The sequence below is a fragment of the Magallana gigas genome, chromosome 1, assembly GCF_963853765.1.
Source record: "Magallana gigas chromosome 1, xbMagGiga1.1, whole genome shotgun sequence".
Lineage (NCBI taxonomy): Eukaryota > Metazoa > Mollusca > Bivalvia > Ostreida > Ostreidae > Magallana > Magallana gigas.
Window position 1 is genome coordinate 65,819,400 of NC_088853.1, and position 25,495 is coordinate 65,844,894.

The 25,495-nt window shown below is 31.8% G+C and overlaps 2 protein-coding genes across 2 annotated transcripts; one reads left to right on the forward strand and one right to left on the reverse strand.

Moving 5' to 3' along the window:
* Positions 1 to 2,772: 2,772 nt before the first annotated feature.
* Positions 2,773 to 16,277, forward strand: LOC105334073 (uncharacterized). Its single transcript, XM_066086652.1, has 11 exons — positions 2,773 to 2,988; positions 3,454 to 3,705; positions 4,029 to 4,199; positions 4,453 to 4,677; positions 4,985 to 5,239; positions 9,331 to 9,555; positions 9,787 to 10,041; positions 10,129 to 10,260; positions 12,279 to 12,520; positions 13,906 to 14,069; positions 14,365 to 16,277. Coding segments are annotated over exons 2-11 (1,848 nt in total). The 5' UTR covers positions 2,773 to 2,988; positions 3,454 to 3,527; the 3' UTR covers positions 14,366 to 16,277.
* Positions 16,278 to 16,427: 150 nt separating this feature from the next.
* Positions 16,428 to 25,004, reverse strand: LOC117686960 (uncharacterized). Its single transcript, XM_066086693.1, has 6 exons — positions 24,770 to 25,004; positions 20,810 to 21,064; positions 19,464 to 19,595; positions 18,624 to 18,865; positions 17,610 to 17,765; positions 16,428 to 17,325 (listed from the first exon to the last, which is right to left on the reverse strand). Exons 2-6 carry the CDS (start codon positions 20,934 to 20,936, stop codon positions 17,314 to 17,316), a joined length of 669 nt encoding a protein of 222 aa, XP_065942765.1. The 5' UTR covers positions 20,937 to 21,064; positions 24,770 to 25,004; the 3' UTR covers positions 16,428 to 17,313.
* Positions 25,005 to 25,495: the final 491 nt, after the last annotated feature.

Genomic DNA, 25,495 nt, shown 5'->3' on the forward strand with positions numbered 1-25,495 from the left:
TGATTTCGTGGGTACCTCTCATCCACGAATTTACATCCTCCACGAATAATATATTAGGGTTATAAAGTAATATTTCATTTTGTAGGTATAAGAAAATACACGAAATTACGTCCCCACGAACCTATAAAATTTCAGCAATCCACGAAAATTGGCCCCCCACGAAAATTAATGATTCCACAGTATTTAGTTTTATTTGAAAAAAAAATGTTTCGCAATATTTTTTTTCTTAGTGAAATTGGCAGATAAATCAGTTTCAACTTTTCGTGAAAGGAAGCATATGTTTTTAAGCTATAAAAACTTACCCCCATCTGCTTCTTTCAACAGCAGATTAAACCAAAACGCGAACATAAGCAACCAAACTGCCATCAACATCTTCTCTTTAATTTAATTTACTCAATAATCTTGAAATAAAATATACGTGGTTATATACCATAGCATTGCCTACCGTTTTCAAATTGATAATTAGTTTAAGTAAGCATAAAACTTAAAAAGAAACGATAAAGTGATTTAACCAACGCATTACACTTCGAATAAAGACATTAGTGAAAACATTAATATACGACTTCATGCCTTTATCTTTAATTGTATTGCATTTATTTCTGATGTACTACTCGATAAGAGATAATGCACCACTGAATCAAGTCCAGTTTTATCGACGGTTTTTTCCGCGGGTTTAGGTTACATTAAAACGTCTTAAATGGACCCTCTGTCAGGAATACATGTTGCTGGTTGCTTGTAAGTTAACATGTACTCATTAAATTAACCATTACAGATACTATAGATATTAAGATTGTTTTGTTGTAAATGAAAACTAAAGACTACAAACGAAAAAAAGAAAGAAACTGCATACACGTATTTGCATAGAACAAAATAAACAGAAACAAAAGCATACTGCCTTAAAATCTACTATTCGTGGTGGTATGTGATTATTATGCACAGTCATAAGATAATGAAATGATTTTTAACAACACAAGTATGGTTGTAAAAAGTTGATTGATTGCATGTGCATGTAAAATTATAATAAAACATGCCAAAAAGAGCAGATCCGAAAGAAACCACATTTACTTATATTCCAGGTCTCTTAAACAGTATGCCAAGATACACAGTAATTCGTTAAAGAAAATTGTGAACAAAATGAATGTAATTAGAAACGCAAAAAAATACAAGACTGTTTAGTTGCAAGTTAAATTGAATTGAAGGGATACTTCTTTTTTTTTACAAAGTGGGTTCCTTTTTGAATTCTCGTAAGATCTTTTTATTCATATACCGACAAGTGTTGATTGTTACCAAAGAAAACCAGTCGATGAAAATGAACTTGATTGAACACAGATTTGTTTTTAACTGATATTTAATCACAAAAAAAGAAAGGAAAACAGAATCAAATAACACAATAATATGAACTTATAATCGCCAACTAATGTTAACATTGATGCCCATAAAGAGAGTGCTTTCAAAAGATAATAAACTTCTCACGTGTTATTATCTATTATGTATGATCTAAACGCTGCTCAGACAAATAAACTTTAATCAATTAAATATGTAGGCGAACAAATACGAGTTTTGACCACACGACAGAGTAGTCAAATTTAACACACAGAAAACCCCAACCCGCTATATTGTATATAAGAAAGACCATATTGCGATGAATGACATATCATAGAAATGATGTTGCTAAGAGTCGTTCTCGTTGTGTGTATTTTGATGTTCAATGAAGGTGACGGAAGTAAGTCCTGTTTCTTTTTTTCTTTTCTTTTTAAATTTTGTAGTAAGACGAATTGTCCTTACTTAACAGTTGAAAGAGAGTAGCTAATATCAAACATGGTATGTTTATAAAAATAAATTATAAGTCGTTGTCTGTGTGTTATGGTTTTACGATATTGATGATTCAATAAGCCCGAAGACATTAAAACGTTATATTTTTTTTAAAAAAGATGATTCCTTATTGTACGATTTGATAAATTGATATGAATATGAAAACCCTAATTGCGCCTTAGTAATACGTCATTAAAACTTATCGGACTGTATATTTCACAATTGATCAGTTGCGTCATCACATGAAGACACAGCAGCATGTAGGAATATGATGTAGACAGGCTATAAATAACCACAAACATCAAACCATCGTTAGACGTATTATTGACAAATGTATGTGAAAGATACCCACAACACTTTCGTAATTCATAAATTACATCTATAATTTTCTCTAAAGATAAACCTTCGTCGTAAGAATAATTATATGTTTTTACTATAAAAATATTCTATTTAGGAGAATTAAATCATCCAAGTTAGTTTATCACAAGTTCATAATCTCTGCCAAAGTAATCATTCCTGACCTCCCCCAAAAATCAAATTCATATACATATGAACAATGCAGGTGTTAAATTATGTCATATTTTCGTTAAAACTGGGATTAAACGTATACATCAAGAAGATTATCTTAACCTGTTCTGGTAAAGCCATATAATAAGTTTTGGACTTATATATATATATATATATATATATATATATATATATATATATATATATCTATCTATCTATCTATCTATCTATCTATCTATCTATCTGACATCAGCGTACCTAGATATCCTATTACAGTCACTACTTCTAAAACCTAAGATTAGTCATTTAATTAAGAAATAAGCTCTATAAACTCATTGTATCATGGTTTGCATGGAGTGCAAAAAGCATCCTTTTAGACTGTTAAACAATGCTAACTTATATGATGGAAAGACATAAAATAAATTAAAAACAATGCACTGTACATATTTTGAAAAGAGAATCTGGCGTTCAAGAAACCAACATGGCAGACTTGGGAGAAGGCATCTTCACGGTTCGCAGTGGATGGACGTCGCGATGAAGACCCTGCAGGTGGAAACCAGTGCGCTGAGTCGATTGGGTCGAAAGAAAACACATGGCTGGTTGATTTAGAGGACATTCAAAGCATCAGTAGAATAGTCATTTATCACAGGACAGATGGAGCTTCATTTGGTGAGTCATTAACATTCAAATCACGTCGATAGCCCCACTGAGGAGACAACCAACTAAATATGTGCATTGGTTTTCAATAATAGCTATAACAGTTAAGGACATTTGATTTACCTCTGCATAATATCCATGTTTTGTTTGAAGAACGAAACAGGCCACATAAAATGCAACCCAGTTTCTCAAAACCGGACCATTTTATTATTTGTTGGAGTTTTAAAGATTTTATTTAAGTCGCTAGAACCTTAAATCAAGAGGGAAGGGGTTCAAGTTTTGTTAAAAAGTTGCACAGCAAAGTATGACGGTAAAAAAGTGAGGTGATATAATGCAAGTTAACTTCCTACTGTTTTTGTGTATTTTTCTGGAGTTATCATTTAAAACATAATATCGTTTTTCAGTAGATTGTAAAGTAATTATAATAAATCAATGCAATTTATCTCGCTATTTGTATTTCAATTTTGTTTCCTAAAGCACACAGCCAATATGCGAGCAGATTCCTTGGATTTTCTCTGTATGTATCAAATACAACGGTCAAAGAAGACGGGATGTTGTGTTACAAAGACACCAACTTTACTGCGGCCTCTATTCCGCCGACCATGAACATATCATGTGATGTTCTCGGGCGTTTTGTGATATACTACAATTCCAGAAAAAACTTGTCGCCCATCAACCACGATTATTCTCCAAAGGTTTTTAATAATCTTTGTGAAGTGGAGGTTTATGGTACGAACGAATATTGTTATGCAGTAGCACACCCCATTTGTACAAGAAAACATTGTATTCATTACATAATCAATCCCACCAAGAGCAAATTGTGTTAATCAACCTTTTTATATTTAAGTCACACACCCTGGCGGTGCTAGTCAAATTTTGTAAGCATAAATTGTAAAGAAGTTTTCTTTAATTAATATACTAAGCACAAATTAAATAACTGTTCAACATCATACATGTATGATTTTGCTTCAACTGTTCACCTGCTAATGAATTCTTTGTTGTTTGTTTTAAAAACTATCCTTTAACGTTTCATTTTTTGACATTTCAACAAGGTTGTCCAATTGGAGTGTACGGAGCTAACTGCGATATCCCCTGTCCCCGGAACTGCACGTATTGTAACTACATAACGGGGAAATGCCTAGGAGACTGCAGTCTGGGTTATTCAGGACAATCTTGTGAAAATTATGTACGAAGTAAGCAATATTATTTGATGAGGGGTAGGGGTAAGTATCGGACCTATTGTTACAACAAAAATAATCAAGATTGCTAATATCACACTGATATAACGTAATTCTTTCAATTTTCACAAAGATCAAAAGTATTACTTATAATCGTTTTAAAAAAAATATTTTGAATAGAATATCCTTATCAAGATCTATATTATTACGGAATAAAATGTTGTTCAAAAGATTGATGTTGTGATGAATAAACAATTTAAGTACTTTTCATTTCTTTCAAAATTTACATTTTTTGTAGAAAACTTAGCACTTCATCGACCAACAACTGAGCTTTATCCGTTCTCATCTAAAAATCCAAGTGGTAAACTTGTCGATGGTATGAAATCTAACCTTGCATATGCAGGCGGTCAATGTACCGCCACCTTGGAAAATAAAGAGATTGCGATGTGGAGGGTGGATTTAGAGCGCATTTCACAGGTGGAGCGCATTGTGGTGTATGCTAGAACGGACAACAAAAAGTGGGGTAATTTATAGTCTATGATTTGTTGGTGTTTTTAATAATAATAATAATTATAATACTGATAACGATAATAATCATGATAATAATTATCATGATAACAATAATAATTATAATAACAATGATAATAAAAAAATATCCATTTTGATACAATTATCTTAAGTATGAAACCTACATTTTTTTTTTAAAACTTGATACATATAATTCTTGTTACGTGTTTTACATGTACAGTTTTTTTCTTCGAAATTTTTTTCGATGATTATGACTGTTCTATGTTTAATGTTTTGTTTACAAATGTTTACTTTAATTGTAGACGCAAACAATGGTTTTAGAGCGAGGTTTCTGGGATTTACAGTTGCTGTTTCCAACAAAACAGATCATACGGATGGTACAATTTGTTACCATGACAAACACCACACCATTTATACCTTACCTGCAGTGATGGACATTACTTGTGTTGCTGTTGGTCGATACGTTATCTTTTACAATGAGAGAATCAATGGATTAAAATACCCAAAGGGCTACAGTCCACACGCGTTTGTTGACCTTTGTGAGGTCGAAGTGTACGGTTAGTTTTAGATCGATTTTTTTTCTTCTAAATCCACTTTATTCCATTGTATACACATAAAAATAATCAATGTCCTGTGTTAATTTGTAGGTCTTTGTTTTTCTAAACTCTGTATTAGTATATTTATTCATCAAATTTGGTTCATTTTTGATGAAAAATAAATACCTACCAATACCTGCGAAAAAATTCAATTGAAACAGATCAGATGAAAAATATCAAAGAAATGTTCTTCTTCTTAGTCTAACGTAGATTTGTTTTTCTATACTGTGTCTCAATATATTTAATCATCACATTTGGACGATTTTTAATATACAAAATACATATCCATACCTGAGAAAGACATTCAATTGAAACAGATCAGATAAAAAATGTCAAAGAAATGTTCATCTTCTTAGTCTAAAGTAGATTTGTAGGTCTTGGTTTTCTTTAACGTGTCTCAATATATTTAATCATCACATTTGGATGATTTTTAATATAAAATACATATGTATACCTGAGAAAGACATTCAATTGAAACAGATAAAATGAAAAAAGTCAAAGATTTGTCTCCGAACTAACTATAAAACATAAAACAATGTTGATGCATTGTATATACACAAGAAATGTTTTCAGTACAATTGTTAACAATAATAGATAAGGATCAAAGGATAACGGAAACTTTTTTAGATATTTACAATTAAACTCATAATGTATTTATCATACAATAGGGTGTCCCTCTCCACAGTATGGTTACAGGGATCCCGAATGTACACTCCCTTGTATATTTACCTGTAAAAATTGTGAGTAGTTTACATTTGTTTATAGTAGTTAACAGTCGTTTAGAGTGGTATATATTAGTTTACAGTCGTTTACTGTTGTTTACAGCTGCAGCAGTGAGTATGTTTACCTTACAATTCATAAAGAGATGAACTGCAACGACAATTAAGTATTTGCTATGATACAGTGAAATCATTGGTTTTTAAGGTGGCTCAACTTCTGTGGAATTCTTGGGTACCTCTCATACACTAATTGACATACTCCTCAAATAAAAATAATGGGTTACTAGGAAGTTTGTATTCCTTTGTAGGTGTAAGAAAGTACAAGAATTTACGTCCGAACAAACAAATAACAAAAGTAATCCACAAATTATTCGCCCCGACGAATTTTCATGATTTTGCAGTAAATGTTTTTGGAATTTAGAATTCCATCTGATTTGAAAAACCAAGTACAATTCAACATGATAGACATGAATTTTGAAATATAAAGCACGAAAATGGTTGGTGGATTAAAATTATCATTCTGACCTTTTCCAACTTTGTTTAATTCTCAAAAAGTCAATCCATTCTTGCTCTGGTCAAACAAAGTATAAGTTTGAAACTTTTATAACTATTGTTTCCCATAAAGTAATGCATTTTTAAGCTGTATCTGGGTAAATCAGAATATAAAGTGATATATTTATAGGTGTATACTTCTCGTTGAAATAGTTTCTGAAATCAGCGGCAAATTACCTTATCATTACTCAAAGTCTGGTACAGTATTACATTTTTTAAGTCTAATATTCGATATATATTTGTGTATACAAAAATCATTAGTATGAAAAGTTTAATGAATAAGATATGAATTAACGACATTCCCAGACGGATGCAAAATCATTTTACGTGATTCACAACCGTGACTTCTTAACATCATTGTTAGTTAATATTTTGCGAAATACCTTAACACAAACAATTTATTTGCTGGTATTTTTTTCACTTTACAGTTTATGCCTTGATTCAGAAAGCTCCGTAACGTTAAGATCTAGTAAATGAAAGGTGCCTACAGATTTATAATATTATATAATAGTAATAAATTTTTTTGATGATGCAAAGTATGACGTCATAATGGTTTTTTCATCAAAAGGACACTCTAGATTCATTTACTAGATCTTGACCTTAATTTATCTCAAAAAATTAAATAGAAATAAAAGGAACGAAAAATTTTGCAAATCTTTAATGGTCTTTTGTATCTGTTATAACTGTCCATTGCTATCTAGAATAAATATGGATATGCATTTAATGTGTACCCTTATAATACTTTAAAGGACGGTTGAATATATATACTTAAGTATCAATAATTACATTTGCAAGAATGCTTCTTTATATACACATATAGAGAAGCGAAAACGTTAAACACATGATGAAACTGTGCCATTCAGTCAACTGAAATGGGACTGAAAAGTTACTGAAATTGAAAATACTGAAGATTAACAACAGTCTAAATTGAATTCCCTGTTCCGTCAGTTTAACCGTCGATACAACGACCTTGTCATGAAACAAATTCCCGCGCTAAGTTGAATGCTGACACTCGTTTTTCATATTCATTGCTTGGTCCGATTTTACATCAGATTTTGTGAACGCTTTAACAAGACATGAAGAAAGACTACGTAATTTCGCCTCATATCAAAATTCGCCCCTGAAGGCGGCTATGACTACATCATATATGTATATATATATATATATATATATATATATATATATATATATATATATATATATATATATATATATATATATATATTATATTTATATATAGATTATTATGTTTTGGCTAACAAAAAAAAAAATAATAATAAAAAGAAAAAAAAAAAGAAATACAGGAAAATAAAACCCTGTATTTTGTTACCTAATATTTCTAATGTTTGCTTTGTTTTCAGTCGATACGTAACATCAGGATATGAATTAAACACAACTATTCGGTAGACAAACCTTTTATAAATAATAATATTATGCATTTTTGTAATATGCCCATAAGGAAATCAAATTCATTTATGTAATTTGAATATTTCAACTATGAAAGAACACCGAAGTTTATGTTGTAAGAAGACAAAAGTATATAACTTTCTCACATAATTGAATTGTATGTACAACTTTTTGCTACTGTAATAGCGAAAAAATTACAAAGTCGTCTACAGATTTTCTAAATACGACAAAGAGCACACGGCGGTTGTTACCGGTCAGTACCGGATGTTTACTTCTCCATGGCACCTGACATTACCTCTTACAAGAGCGTATGTATAGTGAGAGTTTTGATTCAAAAAGACTTGTTACACAATACTTCAGCCCACTCACTCAAATTACAATATTGATTTGCCGTTCATCAAACAAAATAACATTTCATTTCATACATGTACTCTTTACAAGTGTTTGAACTTTTTTGGTTCACATATATTTGGATACCTAACAGCTAATTCTGTTACCTTGTTAGAATGAAAAGTCATAATACTAATACTAGACTTTGTCCCGCGCGTGCACGGGTTGACATATAACATATGATATCGGACATTTACGAAATTGATACATTGACACACCGTACTGTTGAGAATTTCATAACCAAGCTTTAAGCCTACTATAATGCTTTAATTTTCACTACACTCTGCTTAGTTAGAAAAATCTAACTGAAAAATCTCGGGACGGGCCTTAACCACAGTTAAAACGCCTCGTTATCCGTTATGAAGCAAAAAATTATAGAATAGCTCCGAAACGACTTTGGAGAAAATTAATGAAGCTGCATTGTAAATAACAGTCAAATTATTCACAAATATACCATTTTGAGGCTGTAAATATCTTTCATCTCAAAATTTATTTCATACTTATGAAGAATTTAACACTTCTAACCAACTTTTTTCCTCGCTTTGAATTTACACACCATGTTTACATTCGGAGCTCTCGGAATTTTTCATAAAAAATGCACTGAGGTAGAGTTATCTCCTAAATTTCCTTCAATAAAAGATTTACTCGTATTTGTCATATCGTTTCTGAGTTTATCCATACAAATGTGATGATTTGGAAATTTAAACGAAGGACCTCCAGTGATTTAGCGTGAATGTAAAGCGCATGCACAATATTGTAAAATCCGAAAACTGCAGATGATTTCCGGATTTTTTAAAGGAATTTTTTTTTATTATAAATTAGCGAAGCTTAATTGAGAAAAAAAAATGATAATCTTCAAGTAACAATGATTTTAAAAATATATAAAACAAAAGACAGTACATAATATCCGATTTCTCGGTATTAAAGCCCAAAAAATCGAGTCTATTATTTTAATATAGTGGTATAGATTGTTGAGCTTTGTAGATTTGGAAAATTTAAGCTTTGGAAAAGAAACATGGCAGTCCTCGACATTTTCAGACGGGACAAGTGATAAGGCTGTTGACGGTCATTTTGAATCATTAAAGTGGGATGGCAAACAGTGTTCATTGACAATACCGTCAACAAAAGCAACATGGCGGGTGAACTTGGGGAGAGTTTGCGCGATTGACCACGTAGTTTTCATGTTCCGGACTGATAACTTGCCCTGGGGTAGTCAGATATGTTTTCATACATTTTTCCCATTTGCTCCTTTCTATTTTTTAACAAATATTAAATTAATTAATCAGAAACAAATACTTTAAAGTTTGTTTTCACTTAAAATTGAAAACAGAACTGTGCACATAATTTGTTAAAAAATATTGTATTTGTTTCCTTTTGGTATAATGGTAAATCCCCTGTTCATGTTTATTTCTAATTTAAGACTTGTTTTATTTTTTTAAGGACCCGACAATGGATTCACGGCCGTATACCTTGGATTTTACCTGTATATCTCAAACACAACTAATCTTGAAGATGGAATTCTTTGTCATCACGATACAACATTCACGAAACAAACCATTCCAAAATTGTTAAAAGTTAAATGTCCTTACTCTGGACAGTTTGTCATATACTACAACGAGCGTCTCCCTGGAGTTAAATATCCCCCGGGTTATTCTACTAAGGCTCAGGCGGACTTTTGCGAAGTACAGGTTTTTGGTATGTCTTTTGAAAGGTTTGTATCCCATGAACTGTGTTCCTTTTATGCATTTGTATTAATTCTCTAATGTTGGGCGTTTCTTTTAGGTTGCCCTAGTCCCGTTGCATATGTCCCACAATGCACAAAACCATGTCCCTCAAACTGTGAAAAATGTCACTTTCGTACAGGGCTTTGTTCTAAATGTAAACCTGGATTCGATGGCGTCGATTGTGATATAGGTGAGTATCACTTTCACCTCTTTCTATTACTGTATAATATATATATATATATATATATATATATATATATATATATATATATATATATATATATATATATATATATATATATATATATCATTTACTATCCATTTTAACAGGGAAAGAATGATTGGGATACCAACTGCAATTGTAAAACACCTTTTCCATAAGATTAGAAACATTTAGTGTTGAAACAGTTTCTTCTGATTAAACGATAATTATTTTGTACGTTTTGAGAGAAAAAAGTGCGATTTTTTTTAAATTTATGGCGATATCAAGACGACAAAATTTGTAAAAAGTAAAAATATTTTCTTTTTTCATTTTATTAGAGTATTTTGATATTTTTGGCTGATAGCTTAACACTTGTTGTAAACAAACTGAATACCTTTAATGTAGACCAAATTCTAGAAATAGGCACATTAGTTCGATGAGCTAATACAAACCTATTTGGATCACTTAGTTATTTCTAATAACCAAGGGGAAAGTTTAGTATTATTCTGAAATAAATCATTAATGTGCATAACCATATGATTTGATTATCGTTGCAACGATTATCATTGTTTTTGGATTAACTATATTTATTCATCTTTATAACTTGCCTACGTCACAAATCGACGTGATATCTGATTTTATTGACTTTGACATGTTACCTTGTGAGCTATAGGAAGCATTATACTGAACTGAACTTTTTTTTTCTGAATGAATACTTGTGACGGTAAAATAAAACAGTAAAAATATTATATTAAGATAGACAGCAAGGTTCCATTACTCCCAAGGCAAACTTATTTCCCGAAGCGTAGAAAGATTTTTTTCTTGAAGAATTGGAATCTTGCTGACTCCTTCAATGGTATACCTAATGATCAAAATGTTTCCTAATAACTATTTAGCTATTTAGATGTGAATATAATGTAGTTTGGATATTGTCATGCACCGTATTTACTATTTAATCAGAAATATTATTTTAAAGACATAAAGTAGTAGACAATTTTTATTCGCGACGACATTATTTAGCGATTTACTGGAGACTGATTAGCGATTTACTGGAGACTGATTAGCGATTTACTGGAGACTGATTAGCGATTTACTGGCGACTGATTAGCGATTTACTGGAGACTGATTAGCGATTTACTGGAGACTGATTAGCGATTTACTGGAGACTGATTAGCGATTTACTGGAGACTGATTAGCGATTTACTGGAGACTGATTAGCGATTTACTGGAGACTGATTAGCGATTTACTGGAGACTGATTAGCGATTTACTGGAGACTGATTAGCGATTTACTGGAGACTGATTAGCGATTTACTGGAGACTGATTAGCGATTTACTGGAGACTGATTAGCGATTTACTGGAGACTGATTAGCGATTTACTGGAGACTGATTAGCGATTTACTGGAGACTGATTTACTGGAGACTGATTAGCGATTTACTGGAGACTGATTTACTGGAGACTGATTAGTGATTTACTGGAGATTGATTAGCGATTTACTGGAGACTGATTAGCGATTTACTGGAGACTGATTTGCGATTTACTAGAGACTGATTAGCGATTTACTGGAGACTGATTTACTGGAGACTGATTAGTGATTTACTGGAGATTGATTAGCGATTTACTGGAGACTGATTAGCGATTTACTGGAGACTGATTAGCGATTTACTGGAGACTGATTAGCGATTTACTGGAGACTGATTAGCGATTTACTGGAGACTGATTAGCGATTTACTGGAGACTGATTAGCGATTTACTGGAGACTGATTTGCGATGACTTATTTTTGGGAATAAAACTTACATACATTAAAGACTTGTGTTTTTATTACAACTATACGACAAGGGCTGAGTCGCGGCGGGGAATATTCGCGACGACGATGTAATCACGAAAATCGCTAAAGTGTCTCGCTCGCAAATAAAAAAAATTGTAAACAGTTTACAACTATTTTAATGGTTTATAAGTGCTCTCTTTACTTTAATGTTACTATTATATTATTTTATTTTTTAGTTTGCCATGCCCTGGCTAGAACCACCATTTTACCCTCAAGTACCTTTAATGCATCGATATATGATGCCATGATTTCGAGAAACGGATTATCTTTTTCAGAAGCAGACGAAGATGGTCTCGTATATATCAATCTGTATTTATCGGGAATGTCTACAAACCTTGCTAACATATCGTTTGAAATAAATAAGACACACAACGTCACTGTGGTTTTGTTTAGTACAGAAGCTCATGAAATCAAACTGGTGAGTAAATATTCTTTTTCTAGTGGATCCTCTTTTAAATCGTTAAAAATAAAAAAAAAACAGCTATTCTTATCTCGTGTTATGAAGTGTCTGTCAAAACGTATGGCGATTTTAATTCATTTTTTTTAAATAGAATGATACATATAGGATTAATGTGAAGACATTAGATAAGATTGTTCACCTTTTAATTCACATTAATAAACTATAAAGAGAGCTTTTTTAATAATATTTTTTTTCTTTTTTTCGCAATTGACAGTTTGTGTTTGTCCGTCTGTCTGTCTGTTACATTTTATTTTTGGGTACATTTTTTTTATCCCCAAAACCAATGAGTAAAATTAAATCAAACTTTACGTAAATTATTTTTATGGGTGGTTGATTTTAAAACTTTAAAGATAAGTAGAATCCGTTTCTTTAAGTTGATAATTAAGACTGTAGGTTAAGGTAACTCCAAGGTTAATGATCGTCAATTTGAATTTCCTTTTTAACAATTGTTTATTTTTTTATGAAAACAATTCTAAATATTAATATGAAGTGAATGTGTTCTTTAAAAATAACTATACTTTTACTTGTGAATAAAGTCTTTCTGTTAAACTTTCCTTCCATTGCATCACTTGAAAGTAAAACATATACTACTATTTTGCCTTAACAAAAAATCAAATGAGTAAAACTGCTCTGAAATCATTTTATCTATGATACACTTTTTTTTTTATCGACAATTAGTTCTTGTTTAAAATATACACTTTTAGAATGAAATTATTAATCCCTATAAATAAAAAATATCATCATTTATCACAAACTCTCTCAAATTTTGCTGTTTTATTAAACATGCCCCGTAATATTAAGTAACAACAAGTCAAATGTTTATAGTACGAACATTCTTAGTGCTATATGTCATTTGCTTTTGATATTTGAAGATTTTTCTTTCGTAATACTCGGGGAAGTGTTACATTTTTGTCCTTTTTTTTGTTTTACACTTTTGTAAATCTGAGGAATTTGTATTGGATAAGATGCTTGTGACGTCATCAATATGATACGAAATACTGGTACATGTAAATCAAAAATATACTCAGCTAGACTAGTTTTTAACAACATTTGATGTACTTTACATAATTTTGAGAATAGATAACGATAAAGAAGACAGGTTTCTTTGGTAAAAGAAAACATCATACTGCTTATTGTATCGTCAGATTGAACAGTGAAATTTTACTGTGTTCTGCTTCCGCGAAATTAAGTACAGTTAAATGCCATGCACATATGTTTAGGGATAGTACGATTCATATTTAAGAATACACTAACTCAAATTCACGCCGACTTGTTAAAAAACTAATTTCCACCAAATATAAAACGTTTACAATATTTGTTTTTTTAACATATTGACGTTACAGTATAACGACCACTCTAAGGATCTTGAACGTTGGAAAGTTTCAATGGCAAACAGCGTCATTGCCCAAGTGTCTCACGTCGTTATAGTTGTCCACTATACATACCCATTCACTATTTCTAACATGAGACTTCCCTTGAGGAAATGCTTTAAGCATATCAATAATTAGTAAGTTTTTTTTTTTGATTTTCGTGTCCACCAACTTCGTTATTATACATTGCAATGTTTATTTCATTTTTTATACAGATGATAGAAAATCCTTTATTTTGGTTATAAAATATAATTGTATATTTGTTATCTAAAACAACAAAGAAATCTATTTTAAGGAAGACTAAAGCAGATTTCAAGAGGATATTCAATATCGAATTATAACGTTTTGAAAAAGCTTAAATAAGCAGGAGTAAGTTATAAAGCAATGAAAATAGTTTTGCACATAGTTTAAAACTTTACTTTTTTCTTTCAGATTCAGTATGCACAAGGAACTCTGAATCAACAATGAAGACATTATATATTTTGTATGCTCCATGATAAATCAGCAAGTTCTGCTAAATAAATAAGCATACAACATTACAGTTATTTAATGAAATAATGATTGAAAAAAAACACCAAAAAAAATTTGATTAACTTTATTTTAGTGACACAGATTCTAAAGGAATGAACAATAATAAAGTGCGCATTGACTTATACAGTCAATTGTAGCAGTGACTAATATTGCAATGATACAGGACATTGCATTATACGTAAATAGTTTCCTTTGACAGAAGACCAATATAACTTTTTACATCATGCACAAGTTATCAACATTTGACAAGGATATCTAAATTCGTTTATGATAACGTATATTTAAGAGGAATATCCTTACTGGTATGCTGGCCAATGTCATTACATTCCGATCATTCTTTGTTTTGGACAACAACGTCTGTTTGGTTTTCTTATTATGTTCCGTGCTTTGTAATTTTACGCAGATTACATCGGTTATAAACAAATATGTTTAAACTATCAACATTTGACTGTTATAACTTTAAAACAGGTTTTGTAAATGTCTTATTTTTTGTCATTTAGCTTTTGCTACTTATTGATTAGAAATGATTTTAAGTACGGTGTCCTCTAACCTTCAGGATATTAAAATGTTTAAGAAGCTAACTAACACCTTTACAGAAGGCCACTTTCAGAAGTGTTTTCTTTTCTAACATCTCCAATGTCCAGCGTATTTCTCCTTTTATACAAAAGTTTTCATTATATCGTTTGCACGAACTGACGTCACATCACCAACAGATTTGACAATAAGTGTTAACATACTGTACATTATGACACATAGAAAAAACAAAACGCGATTGGATGGAAAATAATGTATGCTAGAAAAGAATTTGATTTTCTTTATATCAAAGATGGTGTTTAAATTAGTTCCATTTTCCGTTAGCATCAATCGAACTTTACTTGATTAAAGATAATTAGTTTTTTGTATAAACAGATTTTAATCTGAATGAATTATCAAATTTTAATGTTAAAAGTAAAATTAGAATCCAGGTATTGAGAAAAGAAGTTATTGAAATGCAATTAAAGCTCGAGTTCTTTATTTGTTTACAAATAATGTACATAAATTACAAAATCCTTAACAATACAACTTTGGCAGACAGGTGTTCATAATTGAATAATTCGATCAGCAATAAAAACCAATATTAGACTGTAAGTGATATCAATACAAAGCATATGTAAACTATAACAGGTCTCGAGCTTTGTTTACTAAACAAAGAATTTTAACCCCTGTAGTTCACTTGCAGCGAACGATTCCTAACATTAATCATAATAATTGAAGACATTTAGAATGAAAAGAAGAATTGAGCGCAAATCCTTATAAGTCTCCGTATACTGCTATTGCCATTTGCCGACAGGCGATAGACAAATATCTAATGCTTTATATCTGTGAAACAATTGTTTTGTTTTTACACGTGTTTTTACAAGCGCGCTTAATTTGTAAACATACCGTGGCCTTTTATCAGAGCAATTTTCGTTCAATTCCATTACAAATAAGAAACAAAAACCAACGTTTTAACTCAGTTAATGAATAATAACGGACATTGTACTGTGAATAATAACGGACAGTGCACTGTGAATAATAATGGACAGTGTACTGTGAATAATAACGGACAGTGTACTGTGAGTAAGGCAGGGAGGTCAACAAAGACTGGATCTACTTCAAATTATGATTTTTAAAGCCAAAACAGTTGTTCAATAAAGAAATATTCCACATTTTTATGCTCTTAAATTTGAATATGTTAATATTTTATTTCATATAAAGCTCTTTTTGAAAGGAGATCAATCTAATAAAGAAATGACCACTACTATCCATCCATCTTAATCAATACTGCAAAAAAAAATGAATCAAGTTTATTCAGATAGTCAGACGTACACAATGTATTTGTTTTGCTTATTTTTGTTTTATGATTTGTAATTGAATACTTTCTTCTTTTATATATTTTTAAACGTTTATTAAAGAAATAATTCTTTTTTATATCGGAGTATGACATGTACTGTAAATATTCTGAAGTTTCCTTTAAATGACCTTATTATTATTTGTTGATTAGCAATTGTTATTTATTCATTAAAAATGACATCAAGTAGAGTGTCCGTAAACCTTCTGAATAGCAAAAAATATAACGTGTGCAAACCCAGAAATCTATAAATAGTTTAAAGAATATCAAGATACCCCACGACCAAAGGCAGAAATATCGTCATTCCATAAGATCCTTTCAACAATTTTGATAAGAAAGTACAATAATTCTGATAAGAATATTTACATCTTTCTTTTTTACCAAAGAAAAATTATATTTTGGGTATTGCCAATGGACAATCTGATTTTTATTTGGCAATTAATCGTCATATCTCCAAGACGATTATGAAATAAAAACTTAATTGATATTGTGATGTGTGTTGTAAGATAAAAAATATGAGAATCTTCAAATAATCTTTTAATGATGTTTTTAATTCAGCTTCTCATACAAATCGAATGTAAAAAATCCCAACGTTTCCAAAAAGGTTGAGTTTGGTAATTATGTCCCGGGAAAACCAATTTTTGTTTACCATGTCAGATGACGTTCTAGACCAATAAGATGATAAGTTTTATAGAATATTCATACAAGTTCATTAAGCTCTTAAACGTTTAAGTTTAAGAGTAAAGTTAGGCACTTATATTACTGTAGAAATAAAAAAAAATGTACAAACATTTAAAATGATAAAAATGTACACACAATGAAGACTTTGTATAGAATTCATGTCGGGCAGATTGTATATCAGAAACGTAAAAGAACAAAAATAGCTTAATAGATACATTTATACAAATTTGTTGTAAATCTGTAAACGCATTAAACATATTATGTTAGTTATTTGTTTTTCTCCGGTCTTCCCACCTGGTTTATGTGTGCGTCTGTAAACAAAGTGAAATAATTATTACATTTATTTAAACATTCTCTCTCTCTCTCTCTCTCTCTCTCTCTCTCTCTCTCTCTCTCCCTCTCTCTCTCTCTCTCTGTGTCTCTCTCTGTATTTGACTAGATGTTTTGTCTGAGACGTATTTATTTGTTTAATAATTCAAATCAAAGGTACATTATACGTCTCCTTTACTACTTAAACATTTCGTTTTTCTGTCATAATTTTTCATTGTGACATATTTTTTTAAAGTTCAGTTAATAAGATGTCTGGTTGTCTTACTGTAACATTTCTGCACGTCTTCAGAGGAAGTTTGAGATTGGATATGGTAACCGAATTCCTATATCGTACTTTAATACGGATAGCTTGGGTTACAGAGCCATAGTTGGTACGTGCATATATGCGACCATGAAAAGGGCCCACAACATCTTGATCATACTGCAAAATAAGAAACAGGACATTCAGATTCTGCCTATGTAATACGATTGATTTATCTATCTTATTTCCATAAGCCATTGACAACTTATAAAACATCAACAAATTACATATTTTAATTAAGAATGAACCTATGTATATATCTGAGTGGCAAATGTTATGCTATAAATTACAAAACTCAAAGTTACGCGTTCTTTGCAAATAGAAATGTCTTAAATCACAATAGATAACGACAAAATAATATGTAAGGAATGGAATTAATAGTAGCAAATCAATAGAGAGAGAATATGTTTGAATAAAATGTACAAAATTAAAAAGGTATTATAGTGTATTTCATTTGCATTTTGATGCGGGATACATTGTCCAATACTGTTCCTACAATACACACAACGCTAGAAAGAAAGAGACGGTTACTTTGTTTTATAATATCTAAATGGAAAATTATTCTGAACAGTTTGAATACTCGTTCTTCTATACTGAAATATTATTGTCCAAAATATTAAAAGTATCTAAATAGCATTCTTATTTTATTGTTACATTTTAAACTGACATTTTACTGATTAAGTGATAAGAAAATTTTTTAATTCTAAAATAATTTAATTACTAAATGACTGGCTGTTTTAGATTATAAACAGAAATGCATATTTACATATATTTTGTATAACAGACAAGCATTTTAGCGTTTATCGTGTGTTTGACGCCTTCATACACGAAACAAATAAACAAATATAATGTGGAATTTAAAGAAAAACAAAACAAAGAAAAAACAAACAGGGAATCAATACCAATCTCCGACAAACAGAAACAAAAAGCGATCACTGTGTTCTTTAGTAAAGTATTTATGTAAGCTTTAAATCATACCTCAGTCTTTTCCATTTTGTCTGAGAGAAACAATACATTGAAATGTTCAGCTTTAACAATAGATATATGCAAGTAAGCTAGGTCGGATGTCAGCTTTGGCAACGCAATGTAGATATACACCACCCGGAGTCGTCCATTGGAAGGAAGCGTGAGTCCGTCCGCCGAATATATAGCATTGTAGTCAGGACTATTAATTGTACTGTTTGGTGAAATACTTATGGAGGCAGAGGCACTGCAAACAACTTTTATAGAAAACAAATATAGTAAGTAAACTGCAGTAACTTCAATATACATCGATATATAGTAAAAATTTTCGATTCGATACAATAAACTCAAAACAATTCATATAATTGGTTTCAATATTGTAGCATCTATTATCATAACATAGTGTTTTAATCAACTCAATCAAAGCAAATAAATATATTCTTTACTTAGTTTTCGTACGTTTTCATCCAAGTTTTACAATCAGGCATACTTCACTTTCTAAGGTATTTTGTTTTCAATATTCCGATAGTCCTACTTTTGTAAAGATAGGCAAAGTTCACATTTTTCGTTTTCTGACAACCTAATGATGAGTCCCTTCAATTGTTACTAGTATAAACAAAAGACTACCATGAAAGAAGTTTAATTATCGAACCTATTTTTAAAAAAAAAGATTGAACTCTAAATTATCTACACATTATACAAAAAAAATAACTATCGATAAACTGAAATACGCTAAGCATATTCATCTAGACTAGGGACCCTGTGTTATCGAACAATCATAATTATGATTTTGAAACATGAATTGTCTAGCCAATATCAATATATGAATATCAGTAAACTGAAGTCTGCTCTTACCAGGTTCACATTCAGTCCCTTGGTAGCCATGTTTGCATTTTTGACAGACCCCAGTATGTGGGTAACACTGTTCACAGTTAGTTGGGCAGGGACGAGTACACCTTGGTCCATCTTCTACAGGGGCAGGACAGCCTGCGATGAAATACATTAAACCAACATATACTGTATTTTGTTCAATAAATTCTCACTTTTTTCTCGAAGGTTTAATCTCACTTACGTTTTAATCAAATTTCCGTTCAGTGATAAATTACAGGTCCTCAAAATTAAATATTAATTCATCAAAAAACTTTAAAAACGTCTTAAAGTGTTCCTTAAACTATACATAAAGTATTGCTGAAACTACATTCTTCCTATCTGATTCAAGACCCTCGTCATATAAGAAGGATACTTGGGGATATTTATTGGTTTACTTTCCTTTAAAATAGGTCTAGTACAAGTATTTTTATCGGTTGAACAACTTTTAAAAAGCCCGAATTTGATTTGTTGTTTATCACCAAAATCATTACAAACAAATTGTTTGAGAATCAAAGACAGGGCATTCAAACACAATGTAGTCTATTGATTTCCGGAGTTTATCCGATATATTTTTTTACACAGTTTTTGTTTCATCAATGAATCAAAGGGGCCTATTCATAATTCCACCGCCGGGAACTTATTATTGAACATCAGTTTTTTTATTCTTAAAGCTAATGTTGACTATATTTCACTTTGTTTCTGGTCAGGCTTATTACGGTAAGCTATGCAAGCACGGTATTTAACATCGGTAAACATCGGCTAACAAAACAATGGAAGAATTAACAAAGAGCAGGGGCTTTATCATGAAGACATCAACAGTCTATACCCTTAACGATCTCCGATCCTCAGCAAGGTTCGATAACTCTAAATTATCCGGATTTCTTGTATCCGTACCATAAATCTTTTATACGAACAATTTTAATTACTACATGTAGTAGTATTCTAGTGTTTGTATTACCATCAGGTACACAACTACGTGCTAGGCGTAGTGGATTCACGGAGAACTACTTGACATGATGATAAAGAATTCGAGCAACGGGTGCACCGGCGCTTTTTTTTAAAACTCGTTTATATTATATCCATGCAATAACTTTGTGAAATGAATTGATACAATCTAAAACTTTTATTTTATTTCATCTCTTGTAAAACGTTTAAAAGAAACATGAGACTTTTATCATGAAAAACACAAGATATATACTCCCCCCCCCCCCCCCCCGATAAAAAAAACAACAAACTTTGAGGCTGAGAATCGGATCGGAAAACCTGAATAAAACCTTGAATCGTACTATCTTCAAATTCTCTTCCTAAATCCAGATGCAACAAAAACATACCATAGACTTCCACTTCACACAAATCAGCAAATGCATACTGGGAATAGTTTGCAGGATAGACATATCCTTCTTTCCGTTCGTTGTAGTATATGATGTAACGTCCGGACAATGCGCAGAGAATGTGCATAACATCCGGAAGATCGTAGATTGTGTAATAATTAGCGTGATAACATCGGACAGCGGTCGTTATATCGGTTGTGTTAGAGATGTAGAGGTAGAACCCAAGGGGCACAGCTCTATGAGGGTTGTGTTCATCTGCACAACGTTATTCAAAGTTGTCATAAAAGATGTGCATAGAAATATTAGTACATTTATTATTACAGTGTTTACCGGTAACATGTAATGTATTTTTTGGTTTTTGTTCTACAGTTCATATTCTTATTATCATAGATTTGAGTTGTGCATCTACTATGCCGAATTATTATGCCTCTTGTCAGTTTGTCTCTATATATTTAATACTCATCTATTTTCGCATAGTATACAATGGGTTTATATAGCGTAAGCATACTATGCCGAAATAGAGCATGGCAAATGTTTACAACGAAAATATTGCAAGCGCCGACAGCGGGTTTCGGACTCGTGCTACTAAAAGCATTACGTCTTGAAGCCCAACGCGTTATCGTTACACTACAGCAGCCGATGATATGTCTGACGGTATTTAAATATAAAAGAGGCAAATTGGCCTTAACGGTCACCTGAGAAGCATATAACCCATACACAAACTTGTCGAGTCTCATATATGCATTTAATTAGTTTTCATTCTGCAGTAGAACAATTATAAATCTGTAATAACGATCTCCTCCCTGCCTGAAATCTTTCAAAAAGAACTATGAAACCTATAATTTTGGTGAAAAACTTCTGGTCTACAGAATCATGAATTCAGTTTTCCTTTTAGGTGTGTGGGAGTAAAGAAGATAATGTTTAAACATTATATGCATTAAGACCTATACATCCAGTTTGGCCCTGCCCTAGAGTCAAAACCCATACTCCAGGGGACATGAAAATCAAAATTTCATTAGTGACCCACGGGTGATGATGGAGAGAATCGATGTGAATCACACGTGGGTCACCGACGATGGTAAACATAATTATGAAGTCAGTTTTTCATACAGATGTGTGAGAATAGAGAAGAGGATTTTTAAACATTATATGCATTAACACTATATTGCCCCCCCCCCCCCCCCATGTCCTGAACCCCTGACCAAGGGGCCATGAATTTCACAATTTAGGCCTTCATGGACATCATAACCATCTATTCAGTTTTTTCCCATATGTGTTGGAGTAAAGAAAAAACAAATTAAGATTTAATACATTTTTACTATATGGCCATATTGGCCCCACCCTAGAGCCTGAACACAGGGGTCATGAATTTAACAGTTTAGGTGGAGGGCTTCATGGACATCATAATCATGCATTTAGTTTTTAATAAATATTCATGGGAGTAGAGAAGAAGATTTTCTAAGATTTTATGCATTTTTACTATATTGTCATATTGGTCCCACCCTAGAGCCTGAACCCCTGATACAGGAGTCATGAATTTCACTATTTTGGCAGAGGGCCTCGTGGACATTATAATCATGCATTTAGTTCTTAACAAATATATATGGGAGTAGAGAAGAAGATTTTCTAAGATTTAATACATTTTAACTATATATGGCCATATTTGGCGCCACCCTAAAGCCTGAACCCCTGACCCAGGGGTCATGAATTTCACACTTTTGGTAGAGGGCTTCATGGACATTATAATCATGCATTTACTTTTTAACAAATATATATGGGAGTAGAGAAGATTTTCTAAGATTTAATACATTTTTACTATATGGCCATATTGGCCCCACCCTAGAGCCAGAACCCCTGAACCAGGGGCCATGAATTTCCCAATTTTGGTAGAGGGCTTCATGGACATCATAAATATGCAACCTGTTTATTCCCTGCATGTGTGGGAGTAGAGAAGAAGATTTTTGAAAATTTGGCTTTTTTTTTTGCTTATTTGGCCCCGCCCACGGCACCCCATCGGTGGTAGAACCATGAATTTCACAATATAGATTTTTCTTACCATAGAGATGCTTCACACTAAAAGTAGTATCGATTGGCCTGGTAGTTTTCAAGAAGTTAAAAATGTAAAATTGTTAACTCACGACGCACGGCGCACGACGCACGACAACGGACGAAGACCAATTGCAATAGGTCACCTGAGTGACTCAGGTGACCTAATAAAACGTAGAAACATACGATTGACATCAAGCAATTAAATTTATAAATCTTTCCAAAAACACCTCATCATTGACGATAATTTTATTAGTTAAAGTTTTGATAAACTTTTGAACAAATGGATTAAACAATTTTGAAAGAAATTCTACATGAGAATCACAAAAACACTTTTTTTAAATGACGCTTGATAAAGAATGTACAAGAACAAAATTCAATCGTCTGCTAAACATTTCTAGTCTTGTCGGTAAAGTGAAACGTCCCTTGTTTCTTGAAAAGAACATGAACATTTGTTGATTTTTTATTGTACAACAACTTGTTGATTAAAGTTTCAATCAATTTGAATTCAATTGATTACTTTGAAAGAACAAACGCTAGCTTTTCCGGTGATTATTTTATGGGACAAGACAACGCTCAAACGTCACAGCTACTTAAAGCAAAGCACGTCAGTATATACAAAACTCGGCATAATAATAACAATAGTGTTGTGTTGTGCATGTACTATGCCTAAATAGTAGTCAGGGTTTGATAGTGTACTCGCCTCCGGCTCATGCAACATGAATCAATCCCTGGCTATTATTTAGGCATAGTACATGCACAACTCAACACTATTATATAAATACTAGTCATGGCTTGAAACATAGTAAACAAGCTGGAAGCGAGTGCATAATTAATGTATTAAACCCTGCCTATTAATTTAGCATAGTACAAACACAACACATCTCTTTTGTTATGCTGACTATTGCATATTGATATTCGGTGCTTTACGCTATTTATGACGTTTGAACGTTGTCCATTCATTAAAATAATTATCGTAAGAGCAAGTATTTGCTTTTTCAAATAAATTTATTGATTTAGTTGATTATTTAATCGAGAAACTGCATTACAATAAAAAATAAACAAGCACACGTTTAGATTCTTTCCAAAAACGAAAAAAGAGACTTGATTCACCTTACCGATAACACTTGTTTAGCAGACGAAATCCTATTATGTGTTTTCCTTGTGCATTCCCAAACAATCGTCATTCAAGAAGTTGTTTACCGTGATTTTCATTTACATTTTTGTGAAAAATGATTCATCAATAGCTTGAAATCGTCATTCAAGAAGTTGTTTACCATGATTCTCATTTACGTTTTTGTAAAAATGATTTATCAATAGTTTGAAAGTTACCTAGAATTTTTAAACCTTAAAGTTTTCCTTAATGATGTGGTGTAGAAATTACTCATTTTAATTTATCGATGTAACTTGTATGTATCTACGTTTTGTTTTTTTTAATATATAAAAAAAAACCGCTAGTTACATCAACGGCTGCAGTTGAGTACATGTAACACGATGTGATATAAACCGTAACATCTAATGGTCGATTGCTCAGAAGCCGCTGTCGGAGCTATTACGATATTCGTTGACAACATTTGAGGTGCTAATTTTCGGTATAGAATGATTACGCTGCATACAACCTTTGAATTTACATTCAAAAAGTAGATTAATTTTAAATGCAAAAAAGACAAACTCACATACGGTATTACAGTTTGAAATATAATGACCAGATATTGCAGATTTAAGAAAAAACAAATCATTATGAAGAAAAAAAAACACACACAAAGAAAATACTCTATGTCGTTTCTATACAACAACCATTTGCGAGTAAGAAGACGTGCCAAACTCATTATTAAATTCACTTTAGATGTCCCGATGATCAACATAAACAGAATAAGACAATTTAAGAGATAAAAGATCGCTAACGCATCTTACCCCATGTCTTGTTCTCTGTCCTAAAATATATCACAATGCGATCTAACCGATATATATCTTTCAGATCAACTCGCCAAATTGCTTTAGTATCCGGTAAAGTTGCTGAACATTGACCACCGCGAAACGTCCGATCAGATTTCCGGTTATCAACTGCCTTCTCTGAACCGGAAGCGCCAGATCGCGTGGAAGACTGATATGTTGGTTTCCAGAGAGCTAGATTTTCTAGATCTAACGATAAAAACAAAGATGCATTATTGCATTGAACTAGAGTCTCGTGGGAATCGAAGAGCATCCGTTCAATATACAAAACTCATAACTTTTAAGAAAAGCATAATAATTTGCCAACAAAAACATGACAATTACTGCAAACAAACGACTGTATAGGATTATTAATCACATATCATGTTTAATATTATTTACATGCATCTAGGATATCAGTTATTGACCCCAATTTTGTTTACAAATCGTTCAATTCACTTTAACGTTTAAAGTAGAAAAAATATAGTACAATATTGCATGATTTAGTATAGAAAATAGCTGCATGTCTTTTACTTGGGACACGTTTATAAACTATTTGAAATAAATTGACCAATCCTAAAAGATCTTACGTTTTTTGCAGCTAGAGAAGCAAGGGACAGCACAATGCGGACCGTCGAATCCAGGAATTGGACAACCTGGATACAAAGAAAGGAAGGCAAAGTATCGCTAGTTTTGTATATAGAAACA

What these genes read in the sequence shown, in the direction of transcription:
- LOC105334073 (XM_066086652.1), top strand. Translation starts at nt 3,528, where the DNA reads ATGTTGTGTTACAAAGACACCAACTTTACTGCGGCCTCTATTCCGCCG. An exon ending in GACTGATAACTTGCCCTGGG is followed by an intron (nt 9,556 to 9,786) that starts GTAGTCAGATAT and finishes TATTTTTTTAAG; the next exon opens with GACCCGACAATGGATTCACG. An exon ending in TTGCGAAGTACAGGTTTTTG is followed by an intron (nt 10,042 to 10,128) that starts GTATGTCTTTTG and finishes CGTTTCTTTTAG; the next exon opens with GTTGCCCTAGTCCCGTTGCA.
- LOC117686960 (XM_066086693.1), bottom strand. Translation starts at nt 20,936, where the DNA reads ATGCACATTCTCTGCGCATTGTCCGGACGTTACATCATATACTACAAC. An exon ending in GTGTGAAGTGGAAGTCTATG is followed by an intron (nt 19,596 to 20,809) that starts GTATGTTTTTGT and finishes ATTTCATCGCAG; the next exon opens with GCTGTCCTGCCCCTGTAGAA. An exon ending in AGGGACTGAATGTGAACCTG is followed by an intron (nt 18,866 to 19,463) that starts GTAAGAGCAGAC and finishes TTTCTATAAAAG; the next exon opens with TTGTTTGCAGTGCCTCTGCC.